General features: G+C 42.5%; 1 protein-coding gene across 1 annotated transcript; it reads right to left on the bottom strand.

Annotated features, from left to right (window-relative positions):
* Nucleotides 1-7829: 7829 nt before the first annotated feature.
* Nucleotides 7830-11322, bottom strand: LOC128734744 (eukaryotic translation initiation factor 2-alpha kinase 1-like). The gene is made up of 3 exons (XM_053829079.1): nucleotides 11146-11322; nucleotides 10346-11076; nucleotides 7830-10286 (listed from the first exon to the last, which is right to left on the bottom strand). The coding sequence occupies exons 1-3, from the start codon at nucleotides 11219-11221 to the stop codon at nucleotides 9009-9011; spliced, it is 2085 nt and encodes a 694-aa protein (XP_053685054.1). The 5' UTR covers nucleotides 11222-11322; the 3' UTR covers nucleotides 7830-9008.
* Nucleotides 11323-15566: the final 4244 nt, after the last annotated feature.

Raw genomic sequence — 15566 nt, 5'->3', positions numbered from 1 at the left:
TGCGATCTAAATTCTGCGGCCAACCATACTTCATGTAGTTAAAAATTTGCTGCAAAAACGAATCTTTTCGTGATTCACTTGCAATCAACGCATGATCTAGCGGAAACTCATTGGATACAATTAAACTTTTTATAAATTCATTTTGCAAAGCAACGGGTACGTTTTCTGGAAGAGGGAATCTTGAGCAAAAATCAGCATTGCCCATTTTTGCTGACGGTCTGTAAACAATGTCAAAATCGTAGATACTCAGTTCCATTACATATCTCTGCAGACGCGTCACAAACAACGTATTTTTTCCTTCCTTTCCAAAAATACCAATCAACGGTTTATGATCTGTATACACAGTAAACTTCTTGCCAAAGAGAAACTTGTGAAACTTTTTTATGGTGCTAACAACTGCCAACGCTTCTAAATGTAAAATTGGGTAGGATTTTTGTGCATTTGTTAAACTGAAGGAAGCAAAACTAATAGGCCTCTCTTCATTCTTGATCTGATGAGCAATCACTCCACCTAACCCGTAGCTACATGCGTCTGTTACAACGACAACAGGTTTACTCGGATCATAAAACTCTAACAGTTTTGAACTCAACAATGCTTGTTTACATTCCTCAAACACTCGGCTACATTCCGAGCTCCAGACAAACTTAACGTCTTTCTTTAGTAAACGATACAGACAGCTAAGGCGTGAGGACAAGTTGGGTATGAACTTCCCGTAGTAATTTACCAAACCCAAAAATGCCTTTAGCTCAGAAACATTGTTCGGAACTTTCGCTTTCCGAATCGTCTCGACCTTTTCCGGGCACGGCAACAAACCTCCGTCGCACAAAATGTGACCCAAGAATGGCAAACTTGAGACAAACCATTTGCACTTTTGCATATTAACTTTAATATTGGCATTAGAAAGACGCTCTAACACCAAATTAAGCTTTCGTACACAGTCTGAGTTGCCCTTGCCTGCTATCAAAACATCATCTAAGTAACAGTAAACTCCATCGATACCTTTCAAAACCTGATCCATGATCCGTTGAAATATAGCTGCACTTGAAGAAGCACCCTGTGGCAAACGATTATACGTAAACAAACCTTTGATCGTATTTATCACCATAATTTTCTTTGACCTGTTTGACAATAACAATTGTGTATACGCACCAGCCAGATCTAGAGAACAGAAAACCTTCGCGCCAGCCAAAGAGGCGAACAGATCTTGTGTGAGTGGTAGCGGATAAACATTAGGAACCAAAACTTTATTAATAGAAACTTTACAATCAATAACCATCCTAATGCTACCATCTTTTTTAACAACTTGAATTACCGGAGATGCCCATTCACTTGCATCTACTGGTGTTATGACGCCATCTTTTTCTAAGCTTTCGAGATGCTGTAAAACCTTATCTCGCAACCTGTATGGAACGTCATAAGCACGCTTAAACACCGGTTTATAATCTTTCAGAACAAGATCTGCCTCAAACCCTTTAATTGGCGTTGATAGAGATTTATCAAAAACATTGGCAAACTTACTCTGTAACTCAGAAACAATCTGGTCCGGGCAAACTACCAGTTGATTGATGCTGTTTCCAAACGCTCTCCTCCAGTCAGGAATAAACAAATCCAACCAATCTCGTCCAAGCAAAGGAGTGAAGTCACTACCGCTCCTCAAAACAACTAGCTCAACAGTTTTCCTCTGTCCGTTAAACTCAACACGGACTGTAATTTGTCCTTCCACCTTCAAACGACTACCGTTAATCACTGCCAATTTCTTGTCGCAAGTTTCCAAAGGAATATGGTCAAATTCTCCCTCGTACATCTCCAAACTGATGACGGAAACTGCAGCACCACAATCGACCTCCATTCTTAACCGCAAGCCGTCAACGTAAACGTTACGGAAACACGGTTCGTTGATTTTATTGACTGACGAAATCATCATACAGTCCATATCTTCATCATCCGAGACGGAACGATTCAATCGACGCCTCAAACTCTTCTGGTAATCGGTCAACTTGGGTTTAGCTGCTGGAGAATCGACAAACTTAACTGTCTTCCTCTTGCTTTTCAAATCGTAGCAAAAACGCCTTGTATGGCCACTCCTACGACAGAAATTGCAAAACAAATTACGATGCCTTGAAGTGGAACGATTTTTCCTGTCAAACGATACTGAGCGACTCCTACTTCTTCTTCTGCTAGGCTGACGACTCCGTCCACGTGAGCGATCTCGAACATTAACACGACTGTCCCGATCTCCAAGTCGGTTCAACACGCTCGTACGTCGCGAACTGGAATCTTTCGAGATTATCTTCACTATCTCTTCCGCTGATTCGGCGTTAGTAATTATTGTCTCCGTTTTTGCTAAGGTTAGATTGTCCTCGTCAAACAATCTTTTCTGCAGATCCTCATCGCTAATTCCGCAAACCAATTTATCGCGGATCGCCATATCCTTAAACGCTCCGAATTCACACAATTCTGCCTGGAGCTTGACAGCTAGTATAAAATCCACAGCTTTTTCATTCGGTTCTTGGTTGCGTTTGTAGAACTTAAAACGCTGGATCAGATCACTTTCCGTTTTGTCATACCGCTTCCGCAGAACATCAGTAATTTCTTTAAACGACAAAAGCTTCAAATCCTTGCCAGGGAAAAGAAGTTTTATATCACTATAAACTTCCCTACTGCATGAAGCCAAAAACGATACTTTTTGCTCAACCGGATCCGTCACCTTGTGGTGCGCGTACACCCACTCTAGTTGCTCCAGAAACTGCGCGAACGGAATTGTGCCGGGAACGTATGGCTCAATCTGATTTATTAGCGGCATACTTGACAAAATGTGAAAAACAAAAACAATAATAAAATAAAATAAATTCACAAAAATATTTAATTTTTTATTCGCGAAACTACAATGCTATTTTTATCAGTGCAAAACTAGAGATCAAATCAAAACCAACCGAACTTGATCTCCACGCACAACTCAAAGCAAGCGCGATAAACAATAAATCTTTTCGTATTCCGTTTTGTGCGGGAACGATCAACAAAGCAAACGGTGAAATTGTTGGTATGTAGTGCAAATTGCAAACGAATGAATGAAAACTTTACCGTCGCTGAATGGTATCAATGTTGCATTAACCGAAACTTGTCAGCGAAACGAAAATGCTGCGGTTTGATTATGTTAGTGCAACTTTTGGCAAATACAAAATGGTTCTTTTGCCAAACCAATCACGGTAGAAACAAAAAGAAGCGTCTTCTCTGTGTGCTAAACAAAAGAAAAGGCTTACAAACGCACTTTATAGCATGCAAACTAAAACAAATTCTAAACTCAACAGAATTAAAACCATGCAAAAACTTACGTGACCGTTGACTCAAACCTGTGTATTGGCAAACCAAACAAACCAAACCAACTCAACGGCAAAACACTGCACTTGCGGAAAAACTAAAAAGACCGCTTTTTTTTCTTTTCAAACAGCACTCCGCACAAACTAACGGCGGGGCAAACAGATTTACTTTTTTTTTAATCTTGCTTTTCACTTTACCAGAAAACACCTCCAGCAAACCAAAACGCTGGGAAACACTTCACTGCAAACCAAGCTGCAAACTCAATTTACCGGCAAACTTAGCGCACGGCGCAAACAGCAGAACACTGGAAAATCTTCCAGGAAAAACACTAGGTACTGTCGAAAAAAACTATTCACACGCGATTTTTCCAAAATTTTACACTCGTCGCCACTAATATGTTCCTTCAAACACCGTGAGGATAAACTTAGGGAACTGTGATATACGGTACTGATAAACGTGAGGTGAACGGTTCGACAGTCAACTACAAAACTGAATCTTTATTTTACTAATCAGAACACTGCCAGCAGCTGTTCTGTCAGGGTTGTACTCGAGGGTGGTCACCACAGAAACTGCTTGAGCCAGCCCGGCTCTATGCAGACAATTAAGTTTTTGTAACAATAGTTTTTTTTCTCAATTAAAGGAGGGAACTGTACATAGAACTGCAGAAGAAAGTAGTAAAACACACAGTCGATCGGATCCAACAGATTGAGATCAGGCGTGAAGGGGACAGAGCGGAATATTAGGGGTAAGGCAGGGTCATATGAAGCAACGCTTAAGAAGTTGTGTATCGCCATCTTTTATCCAAGCTGAGAGATTCCCAACAAACATTTTTATTGTATAATAGCTTATCAAGCGCTTGTTTGCTGGATATTGGCTGTATAATGGTTGAATAAACTGCTCTTCAAATAAAATGTTTGTTGGGTTCCATGGATCCCTTACCCCTTACTATCGTTACTTACTTTACTTTTTCGGCGACAATCCGCTTATCGAATCCATGCCGAATTCAGGAGCCGTCTCCATATTACACGGTCAAGGGCTGCCACTCTCCAGTCGCCCCTAACACCCGCTGTTCTAGTATCCGCGTCAACAGCGCTCATCCAAGGGGTACGGGGTTTGCCTCGAACTCGTCGGCATCTATCGGGTTCTCTGCAAAATATTATTTTCGCTGGTCTCTCATTCGGCCAGCCCACTGTAGTCTGGCGTATTTTAGTCGCTTCACAATATCCGCATCTATGAAAACTTGATATATTTCATGATTCATGCGCCTGCGCCAGACTCCTTCGTCTAATATGCCGCCAAGGAGAGTAATACCTCGATAATTGCTGCATTCGAGTCGATGGACTTTTTGTAAATTGGGCATTTGAGACCTTCCAACCAGTCCGTATGTAATTCCTTCTCAGTCCATACCTTTAATATAACCTGATGGATTGCACAATACATCCGTTCGCTCCCGACTTTCAAAAGTTCGGCGAGGATGCCGTCCTTTCCAGCTGCTTTGCGGTTTTCCAGCTCTCTCGCTGCTTTCCTAACCTCGTCTAAAGTTAGTGTATCCACAGCTTGTCCATCATCCTCAATCGTTATCCTGTTTCTGTTGGCCGTTCCATCTTGTTCACTATTCAACAATGCATCGAAATATTGTTTCCAACGCCTAACCACCTTCGATTTTTTGGTAATCAGGTTTCCGTCCTTGTCGTTGCACAGAACAGGAGTTGGCACGGTCCGGCTTCTGATTCCGTTGATCCTATTAAAGAAGCTTCTCGTATCGTGCCTCTCGAAGCAATTCTCCGCCTCCGCAAGAACGCGATCCCATTGCTGACGTTTCTTACTACGGTGAAGTCTCTTTTCGGTAGCTCTAGCATCTCGGTATCTCTCTTTGCTCTGGCGTTGCAGCCAAAATGTGACTTCTTGCTCGATTCTTCTCATCAGTCACTCGCTGGCACTCTGCGTCAAACCACTCACTGGAAATGGCTGCAGCTGTAGTACCCAACACTTCCCGCGCTGTAGTACTGATCGCGTCGTGGATGTATCTCCACTGTTCGTTCAGGTTCTCTCCGAGATGTTCACCGATCCGCTCATCAGTCTTCCGAGAGCACTCTGCAGCAACTCCGTCCGCTGATAACCGCCGGATGTTCCGTCGTATCCTCCTCGTTGGCTTCGATTTGAATACGTTGGACAACCGGGCGCGGGCGCTTGCTTACTACGAGATAGTGGTCCGAGTCAACGTTTGGTCCCAGGAAGGATCGCACGTCTGCGACATCAGAAAAGTGACGGCTATCAACCAGAACGTGGTTGATCTGAGAGCAGGCCTCTCCATTGGGGTGTTTCCGAATGTTCCATCGTGCAAAATGGGTACTACAGATAGCCATTCCTCTGACTGAAGCGAAGTTGATTAGCCTCAGGCCATTGTCGTCTGTGGTAGGATGGAGACTTTCTCACCAATAACGGGACGAAAGAACTCTCTACGTCCGACCTGTGCATTTGCATCCTCGATGGCTATCTTTGTGTCATGTCTTGGGCACTCTCCATATGTCCTGTCGAGAAGATCATAGAACGCCTCTTTTACGTCATCGGGTTTGTTGTTCGTCGGTGCGTACACATTTATCAGACTGTAGTTAAAACTTGAATGTCGTGCCCGCAATAGGATCTACTGCGCGGAATTCACGTTCTCCCGTCTTCGGCCACCGCACTTCCTGGATGGCTGCAACCTCGACCTTCATCTTCTGCAGCTCTCTTGCCAGGATACCCGCGTCTGCCGGTTCAAGTAGAGTCCTAACATTCCAAGCACCACGTTTCCAATAATCATTGTCCTTTTTCTTTTACCTGGATCCATGCCGATTATCCGGTTGCAGTTCCTTTCCTGAATTTCTCCTAGCGCAAGTTGTTCAAGCATACTGCCTTGCTAGGGCTGCGATGCCTAGTCTCGCGGACAGGGCTGCTGTCTTGGGTATAGCTGGCGAGACACAGCGTTCCATAAGTCAGCCGTCCGCTCCAGGAACCTTACATCCTAACCTGGGATACAGCCGCATACCTGGCACGGAAATGGCGATTCACCGTGCAGTGGAATCACCGTCGCGAGCCGCCCTTAACCTGGAGTCAGACGAGCACGACTGGTAAGGCTGTTCCTTTTGCCAACTCTCAGCATGATGCCTCCTTCCCTGTCGGTATACGACCTTCCACCGGGGTTGGTTACCCGATCTCCACCAAGGTTGCTCGTATTCTGGCTGGCACCACGAGGAGTTGCTGAATAAGAGGCAAATGACCACTGTGGGGTCTATTTTATAACTTCAGGTACGCGTAGTACCGATGTTACGCATTACCCAGCCATTTACCCCAGCCTCTTTCTACAGTTACAAAAACTTAATTATATGCTTGACCTCATTTCAAGGTCAAGACAAAAATCTCCAGGTTGATCTACGCAGACGACGACTAGCTTCAGCCACGGTCGTCGTTCTCGCTCGTTATTGCAACCCGTAAGTTGATACCGTTCGCTCACAAGGGCCCGCACTCTTACCCGCATGTGAAAGTGGAGGCAAAAGAAGAAAAAGTAAAGGAAAATCTGTATCCATATAGCCTACTGTGCCGGTGGCACTCACGAGTCGTTCGCAATGGCTTTCGTCGCGAGTGGGCTGTGCAGAAAGACGCTACGAGCATGAGCGCTCGCGAGTATGTAGGTAGCAGAATGTATGTACACGGTACCAGTGGTCGTTTTTCGAACGCTTGCTCGTGTAGGACTGGGTGTCGTTTGCCTCTCGTTAGATTTGCAACTTTGTAATGGCTGAGGTACGTTGGCAGGGTTGGTGGTCTTCGGGTATTACGTTTATCGTCAGCCGGTCCGCTCAGAAAACCACATCATTCTGAGCGTGAGACTTTTTGATAAGATGGCAACTTCGTGGGGTATACCATCCCAGTAAGCGCAGGTTGCGAAGGCAAGAACAGCGGATTCGGACATTTCCTTTTTTTTTGATCGTCAGCATAGAAAGAACTTCTTCGGTAGCTTTGGCCGAAACTTAAACACCTCGTCTAAAATTCGTTTTCCTAGGTTTACTGAACTCTAGTTACAATCCTTTAGCCATACCCCTCGCAATAATTGCAATAATTTACAGTTCGAAATTATTCTGGGCGACGTCACTCAACGGACTTACCCATTTTAACTTCATCTAATCCCACCTACGTTAGCAGCAGGTCCCGACGGACATTTCAGAATTGCAAGACCATTACTAAGTAGGGTTGAATCGGATTTTTATGAACAATAAAACCGAATTTATGATTAGCTACTTCTTATTCTGACTTGCTGCAAAGAGGAAAGCTAGCCGCTTGAAGCTTGCTACAAAGAGTGATCAAATTAAGAAAACGGAACAAAATTTCAGCAGGTTTCTAAATTCAGCCTATTTGCCTTTTCTTTCGTCAATAAAAATACTTTGCCGACATACAATTTTAATATTTGTTTATTTGTTTATAAGACTAATCCGACAATAAGAATGTCTTAATGAATATTCTTAATTACTACCACTAATGTCTAACATTAAGTAAACGGTCACGAAAAATATGTATTGGTACATTAAAGTCGAACATTTCTAACACCTCGTTAAAACGAAGACACATAATTCGAACAGGTTCAAGAGATGCATATAAATGACTCCGTGGTTCCAAATAGAATAAGTTTCTCTGGCGTAACGGTCGTTCGGGAGCATATAGGGCTAGTTGTTCTAAAAACGACGGGCGGTCGATGCGATCCGTCAGTAGTTAAGCAGCAAAAACCGCCTGTGCAATTCGTCGTCTGAGTTCCAGTGGCTGAATGCCAAGAAGTCGGCAGCGGTTTTCATACGACGGTAGGTTCAGTGGATCGCGCCACGGAAGATGACGAAGGGCATAGCGGACGAATTTCTTCTGTACCATCTCGATTCTGCGCGACCAATTTGCGTAAAATGGACACCAAATGACAGAATTTGTCTCGAGAATTGACCGAACCGAAGTGAACAGTAAAGCGATTTAAGGCATAGTGGGTCTCGGAACTCATCCGCAATCTGGAGTTGAGCATGAATCCAAGTTGACGGTTAGCCTTGGAGATAATACTGTTGTAGTGGCTCTTGAATGTTAATCCATTATCCAACAGCACTCCCAAATCTTTAATACACTGTTCGCGGAGGATGTGGTGGCCGGAAACAGTATAGTAATATTCAATAGGCGCACGTTTTCTATGAAACGAAATCACGTTACACTTCTCTATACTTAGAGAATCGTTTTGGTGTGCCACAAGGGAGTATACCATAGTCTTGGGTCATTTTTTACTGTTCTTTACGATGTATGCGTTTTTATACCAGACATGTCTAAAAACTTTTTGCCATTATATATTCTGACATTTTTCCGGTAACTGTCTGCATCAAACTACGGTCTCTATTTTTCCAATCAATTCACCGCACCTTACAGGCCCCATTTGATTTGCACGACCATCCAGGCGACTTTCAGAATCCAAAATTGCGCTTTCACGGTGAGAATCTCACCTCAATTTCTAGATTACGAAAAGTACAAGTGAACGATTCTTACGGTAGAGTTAAACAAAGAACACAAAATTCGAAAAAGAATCGGTTTATTCTAAATCACTCGTCACTGTAGAATAATAAACCATGTCTTACTATACGAATTGCATTTTAATCGTAGCACTATTACGTCACAAATCATAAAACTCCACTCTATTCGTTGTTCCTATCGGACGACCCACTATCTTTCTCCTGGTAGGTCTTCAGCAGTTTTCTGAGACGGTCGATTTCTGCATCTTTAGAACGAATTTCCTGCTCTTTGGATCGCAGCTGTTGAGTTTTGCTTTCGATTTCCATCGTTTTGAAAATCAATTCCTGCTCCTTCACCACCAGCGTCTCGCAGGTTCTTTCCTCCAGTTGGGTCATCTCGTCCAACGAATCTTGCCGTTGCCGATTCTGTTGATCGATTTGTCTTTTCAGTGTTTGAATTTCCTCCTCCTGTTCCGATAGGCTCTGGCGTAGCTTCGAAATTACTCTATCACGGTTCAGTTTCATGCAATTGACCGATTCGGTAAGGGCAAAAGTATCTGGCCGTTTGCCCGGTCTCGTGTTAAGCATACTTTTCAACAGATCGCGATACTCTACGTCCAGATCTGCTGGAAACACACCCCTTCGGGCCTGTTTAATCATATCAGCACGCTCCATGTCGGTATCGAACGCTATAAGCAGCTCGAGCAGAATAATGCCCATACTGTAAATGTCTGACTTTGGGTCGCATTTGCCTTCTAGTTGCTCTGGAGCAGCGTACAAAGGCGTACCGAACCCGGCACCCGTATGAGAACTTTGCAGTGGACATGCCAATCCGAAGTCACCCAACTGAATAGAAATGGATCTATCGTAATCACTAACGCTTACGAATATATTGCTTGGTTTGATGTCGTGGTGGACAATTCCACGTGAGTGAATGTAGGTTAACCCGTTAAGCAACTGATTAAGCACATCGGTCACAACGTCCAAGTGCTGAGGGGAATTATTAATTTCCTGCGTGGTAGGACTAGGACGATTAGAACTTGTTGGCCCCGGTGGTTCGGCCACAGTACTGTTACTGTTTCTGGACGATGTTTGGCGACAAAAGGAGTTTCTTGGAATGGCACTAGTAGGGCGATCCCGTAGAGGCCGACGTATGAATCCCGCATAGAACTGCTCGAAACAATCGAACCGATTGCGATCGTCCAGCCATTCGCGCAACGTAAGATGGCATAGCGTCATCTGGATGTAGAGTGTTGCCCACTTCAGCTTGACATGTGGCTGTGATTCCTCAATACTGAAAACGCTACCTCGTGCTTCCTCAAGCTCAGCCAGCTGGCGCTGGTTGTCCGATGGTGCGGAACCATCCTCCTGGCTGTCTTCGAAGTGAATGCTGAAATCGTCCGTGTCGTCCTGACGTTTGAGCGAGTCGTCCAGGGAGGACTTTCGACGATGAGATTTCGACTGTAAGAGGAAAAGCTTGTGTTACTGCCTGGTTTAATCGAAAAAATATTTTGACAAACCTGCAAACCTGAAATATAACTAAACAATAGACCGTTTGAAGACTCCTCGATCTCCTCTTCTTCTTCTTCCTCCATCGAACTCATATCTTGCCCGGTTTCCTTTCCCGAGCTTTCTCCGTCTAGTTCAGCTCCGGATGCCAGCAGTGGCTCCAACCAGGCTGCTTTATAGGGTACAATATTGATATGGTTCAAACTAGCAAGCGTCTTCACCTCGGCTAAATGCACTAGTACATTCTTAATTGTGGTTGCCTGAATGGTAATCTTTTTGACAGCATAAACAATTCCGTCCAGATTATTTTTTGCTCGGTAAACTTTCCCAAAACCACCCCCGGCAATAAAATCCAGCTCGCTGAATTCCCGATGATAGCGAGACCAATCGAGACCCACCGATGGATTCAGTGGCCAAATATTCTCCAACACGGCAACGGGCAAATTTTCCCCGCGAGCAATACTAACAAGCTGGTAGAGAGCCTTCTGATACTGGCTACGCATCATCTCGAACTCTCCCATGGCGTACGTTTCGTCGATCAGATTAATAGCATGCAGCCGCTGGCAAATTTTCTCATACAAATCTTGCGACCGTTGAGGATCTGTTTCCAGAAGGGCGCACAATTGCTGCACCAAACTTTCCACCAGCAGCGAGACCGGTGTGCTTGTCTTCGCTGCCACTCTACTCTGTAGTCCATTAGTGACAAGCTCAGTCGAAGCAGGATTCAAGTTTTGCGATCGCACTAAAATAGAACGTATCAAAACTGTTGAGAACGTTCCAGAATCTACCAGAATTTGTTTCGAACACTTACCACCATCGAACTTTGTTATGGTCTCCAGATTATCCCAATTCTCGCCGAAATCGTCATCGCTATCATCGGAGTCCATGGCTTTCTACCAACCGGTTTTATTACTACGCATTAGATAGAGTATTAAACACATAAGATAAGGTTTTAGTTAGCAATGATGAAAATAATCACGATGTTACACGCATCGACTTGAAAAACGTATTAAGAAACTGACTAGCAAAATAAAAAGCAAAAATGCCCGGTCTATGACAGTTCCCACTTTCTCAGCTGTTTCTGATATTTTTCTTTTATACGTTTTCTTTCTTTCTTTTCTTCAAGCAAGCTTTCAAAAGCTATCAGTTTGTTGGTTACAGCTGTGAACGTGCTCCTGGTATCGTTTTGTGCAGTGTTGCAGGAATTACTGAATAGGGTATGTTGCTGCTTCGTCGTAATTGCCTATTCCCGTCCTATCCAACACAAATTATTAAAAGTATCAGCATTTTTATGACACGCAATCCATGCAAAACTAATTATTGCGCTCTTCACACTCAATTGGACTGCACAGTTATTAAGTGCAACCTTCAAAACTGTGATGAAAAGTGTGCTACTGATAATATCGCTAGTAATCTTATATCGATAATACCATCAAACTAAATCGTCATGGAAGAATATCGAAAATTGGAGGGTTTAAAGTGAAATCTTCTTCTTGATTTGTTATTATTTTAACATTTTTGCTCTATTTCTTACGTATTTTTGCTTATATTGCCATATTATCGTTATTAATTATTAACGATAACAAAACTTTATCAATAATCGTTATAGATTTTGATCGACATTTCCCATCATTACAACTCTCCCATCTGAGCTTACATTTGATTTAGCAGTGGCGCCAGTACCAGTTGTAGGGAAAGCAAATAGTATTTAATTTTTCATTTATTTCATATATGCTGCATATTTATTCAAGTTATGAATTATGCGTGGAATTATGTATTTAGAAACTATTTTTATATTATTCTTTGCGTCGATAACAACTCTACGTAAGCATTAGAATTTAAATAGAAATCAACCAAGATTCATGGTTTTTTCCCACGAAATTTTGGCAACTTTTCTCACCTACAAAATGTGTGACTGGACAAGTCAGCTAACTGGCACCTTTATCTCACTTGCTTTGCGTTGACGAGAGCTAACATCAGGCGGGCTCAGGAGTCGTGGGCCCCACTGACAGCTGAAGAGCTAACTTGTGTGAAGAGTGGCGAATATATGATTTCTCGTTTACGCTAACGCTAACATGTTGGCATCGAAAACATGGCTGCCTGCCAGCTACTTGGGACAAGTGTGTTCAAAATCCAACTTTCAATAAACCTTTGCACGGTGCCTAACCTCAACTCTGGATTGACGTTTTTGTGTGTTTTGTTTTGATTCTTTTCGTAACCTAATTTTATTGCTAGTGGGTTTATTACTTGTAATTCGTACCACTTGTTTGCGGAAACCGGAAATGCCCGACTTTTCCGAAGCAGGATCATTTGATAGCAGTTCTGTACAACATATATTTTTGTCATATTTGCAGTTTTTTGCTTCTGGGTCTTGCGAATAAGTAATCAAAACAAACCCCACAACACTGTCAAACCTGGGACAAAATAAACGCGCTGACATCTGCGTGCAATGCTTTATGCAAAGAGCAATATTCCCTAATATTTCATTTTGTTGTATATCATTCACGATCAACCAAACTGAGCTGTGATATATTTAAATGCTTTTACTTGGCTTTTTATCATTAAAGAAGTCCTACCAGCTAAATTTCCTACGTTTTTCGTGCGACGAAGAAGAAAATATCGACTAATCGTTTTAATTCCCCTCATTCATAAATGAAAATAACTCATGCAAGGCATTGCCGTTATTCTACAGCCAGGAAAACTTGCCTGACCTGCAGAAATTCTGCAAAATAACATTTGTCATGCCGTCCTACACAAATACATGCGCGTTAGCTTCGTAAACATTGTTGTGATTTTTAGTTCGGACCATGAAAAATTTTCATGGACGGATTTTAAAACGGTACGACGAATTCAAGAAATAATGTCAGTTGCGTAATTTCAATAATATGCTTCAATAATCGCTTAAGCTAAGACTAAGCCCCCCCCCCCCCCCTAGGAGAGATTTAGCCCCCCCCTAGAAAAATGGACTTGGTCGACCAAATAGAATGGTCGAAAAAATGCCGGGGGCAATAGCCCCCCTACAAATGAGCGCTAGTTCCGCCAATGCTTTCTGTGGTCCGATTATTACAAAATTAGTATCAAAATAAGCGGAATAGTGTGTAGAATCCAAATATGAAATATAAAAAGTATTTTTTCAAAGTCAAAAATAGCCGTTTATGTCCCCTTAAACGGAAGTTTTAGGCAAATGCCAATAGGTGCTGCAAACCTGATTTCAATTAAAAATAGTCGAAACAAAAATGGCTCTTTTTCTAGCGTTTTAAGCAGAAAGTGCTCAGAAACATTTCAATCGTAATTTTCTTCTCTTACTGTTACCCGCAATCGGAAATGATTGTGGCACTGCTTTCGCAGTATTTCTTTCATTCCAGCTCGGTTTTTGAATTATTGATTCACTACATATATTCATTCTGGAGTCTAGTAATTGTATTGATGCTATTGTATCTATTGTATTGATGCTCGCAGTAAATTGAAGTTTACAAAATATGGCTAACTGAATTACAGATACATATTCAGATACTAAGAAACAAAAAAAAAAAGATCTAGTAGAAAGGCCGGATCACGCCGCTAGGTGGATTAATTCGGGTTTTTTTATTAACTGCTTGCGAAGCGTTTCGTCAAAAAGGTTTAAAAATTTAAGTTTTGCAAACAAAAATCGATGGAATGAAATAAGAATGTCATGTTAAAAATGCTGGGCTTTTGTTTCATTTAGTTAATTTAACGTATCGTCATATCATCAGTTGGGGGTTATTGTGAACCCTTTATAAGGCAGTGGCAACTATATTGCCACCAACAAAAACTTTTTATTTTGCTTCTATAATTATATTGATGTCATTATAGACGCAAAACAAAGATTTTTCGTAGGTGGCAATTTAATTGCCACGGCCTTATAAAGGGTTAATCAGTTTTCAATCATAAATGGAGTTTTATAAAAAAAATTCTAGTTTAATTTTACATTTTAAATAAATAAAGAAAAGAAGAAAGGAAAAAAGTGAAAAAAGTTTTTTTACCATCTGCAAGACTTACTGTTGCTTAGTCAACTGACAACCTGGAAAGATCCTTGCGAAGCACTCAAGTCATCACAACTTCTTTTTTAGCGAATTGATATAGTACCTCACTAAAACCGTACTGAAGGCACGCGTTTTCGGCATTTCCCGCAGAACATTTCAAATACACACCCCGCTGCTTTCTTATCTCCGCCCATTACGGCCCTGCTGGCCAGAAAAAGATTGTCAAGCTTCGATAAGTCGCCTTCTGGTGCTTCTGTTGTATTTCTTGTTCGAGCCTCCGCATTTGTGCTCTCACATTGACCTCTAGACGGACAAAGACCCTTTTTCGTGTGTGTTTTCTTTCTCTTTTCTCATCACGCAGATCCTTAGGAATTTATTGTAGGGTGTCTAACCCTCGCAGTTCGCTCGATCAACTACTCTATTCCGAAGAGGGCCGCGGCGTGTGTTTGGCACATGTGACGCCGGATTTACGCCCTTGTTTATGCGATTCCTGCTGGAGGACCTCTCCGGGGCTGATTTTGACTTTAAAAGAAGAGTGCGGAAAAAGACTCGTTCCTTACTTCGTACATGTTTATGAGGTTCATCCTTAAAACGTTAACGATTTTAGGTTCAATGATTTCGAATTCGGTCGACCGTGTGGCGCAGCATAGGGACAGGGAGAAACTTCGTTCGAAGGAACATACGGTTGATGGCCGACAATTTTGATCGAACGAGGGGGTGAATCAAGTTTTACCTGCACCCGCATTCGATTGAAATCTGTCGGTGCGATAAATAACAGCAGCCAATAAAACTATCAATATCCAGTGTTTTCAAACGATTGTGAATTAGGGCGCAAAAAATAAGAGAAAAATAAAGTCAGATCTTGACGGCCGTTGATGCCAATCGGCATCTCAATTCAATGTACAGCATTCTCGAGGCGAACCGTCATGCCCGGCCGGTAATTGTACCTGACTATAGCTCACCTTTGAACTTCCATCGGAGGAGGGATGAAGCATAGGTAGGTATTCTCGTTATTATGCTGCCAAAATGGGCCACAGCATTTGCGGGGTTCAACGCCAAAGCAGAAAAGGGAAGCTCGTGCCCACGATTTATCTTTTTTTTCTGTTCGTTTTTGTTATACTTGTTTCATCCCAAGTCCATGGTATGGTAGTCAATGGATCTTGTGGCACACAGGAAGTGCATTATTTTGCGGAAATGCACCGCAGTTGTTGGATGTGTGTTGCCAGTG

Source organism: Sabethes cyaneus, chromosome 2 (genome assembly GCF_943734655.1).
Source record: "Sabethes cyaneus chromosome 2, idSabCyanKW18_F2, whole genome shotgun sequence".
NCBI lineage: Eukaryota > Metazoa > Arthropoda > Insecta > Diptera > Culicidae > Sabethes > Sabethes cyaneus.
Note: the sequence above shows the minus strand (reverse complement) of the source record. Positions and strands in the feature narration are given on the sequence as shown.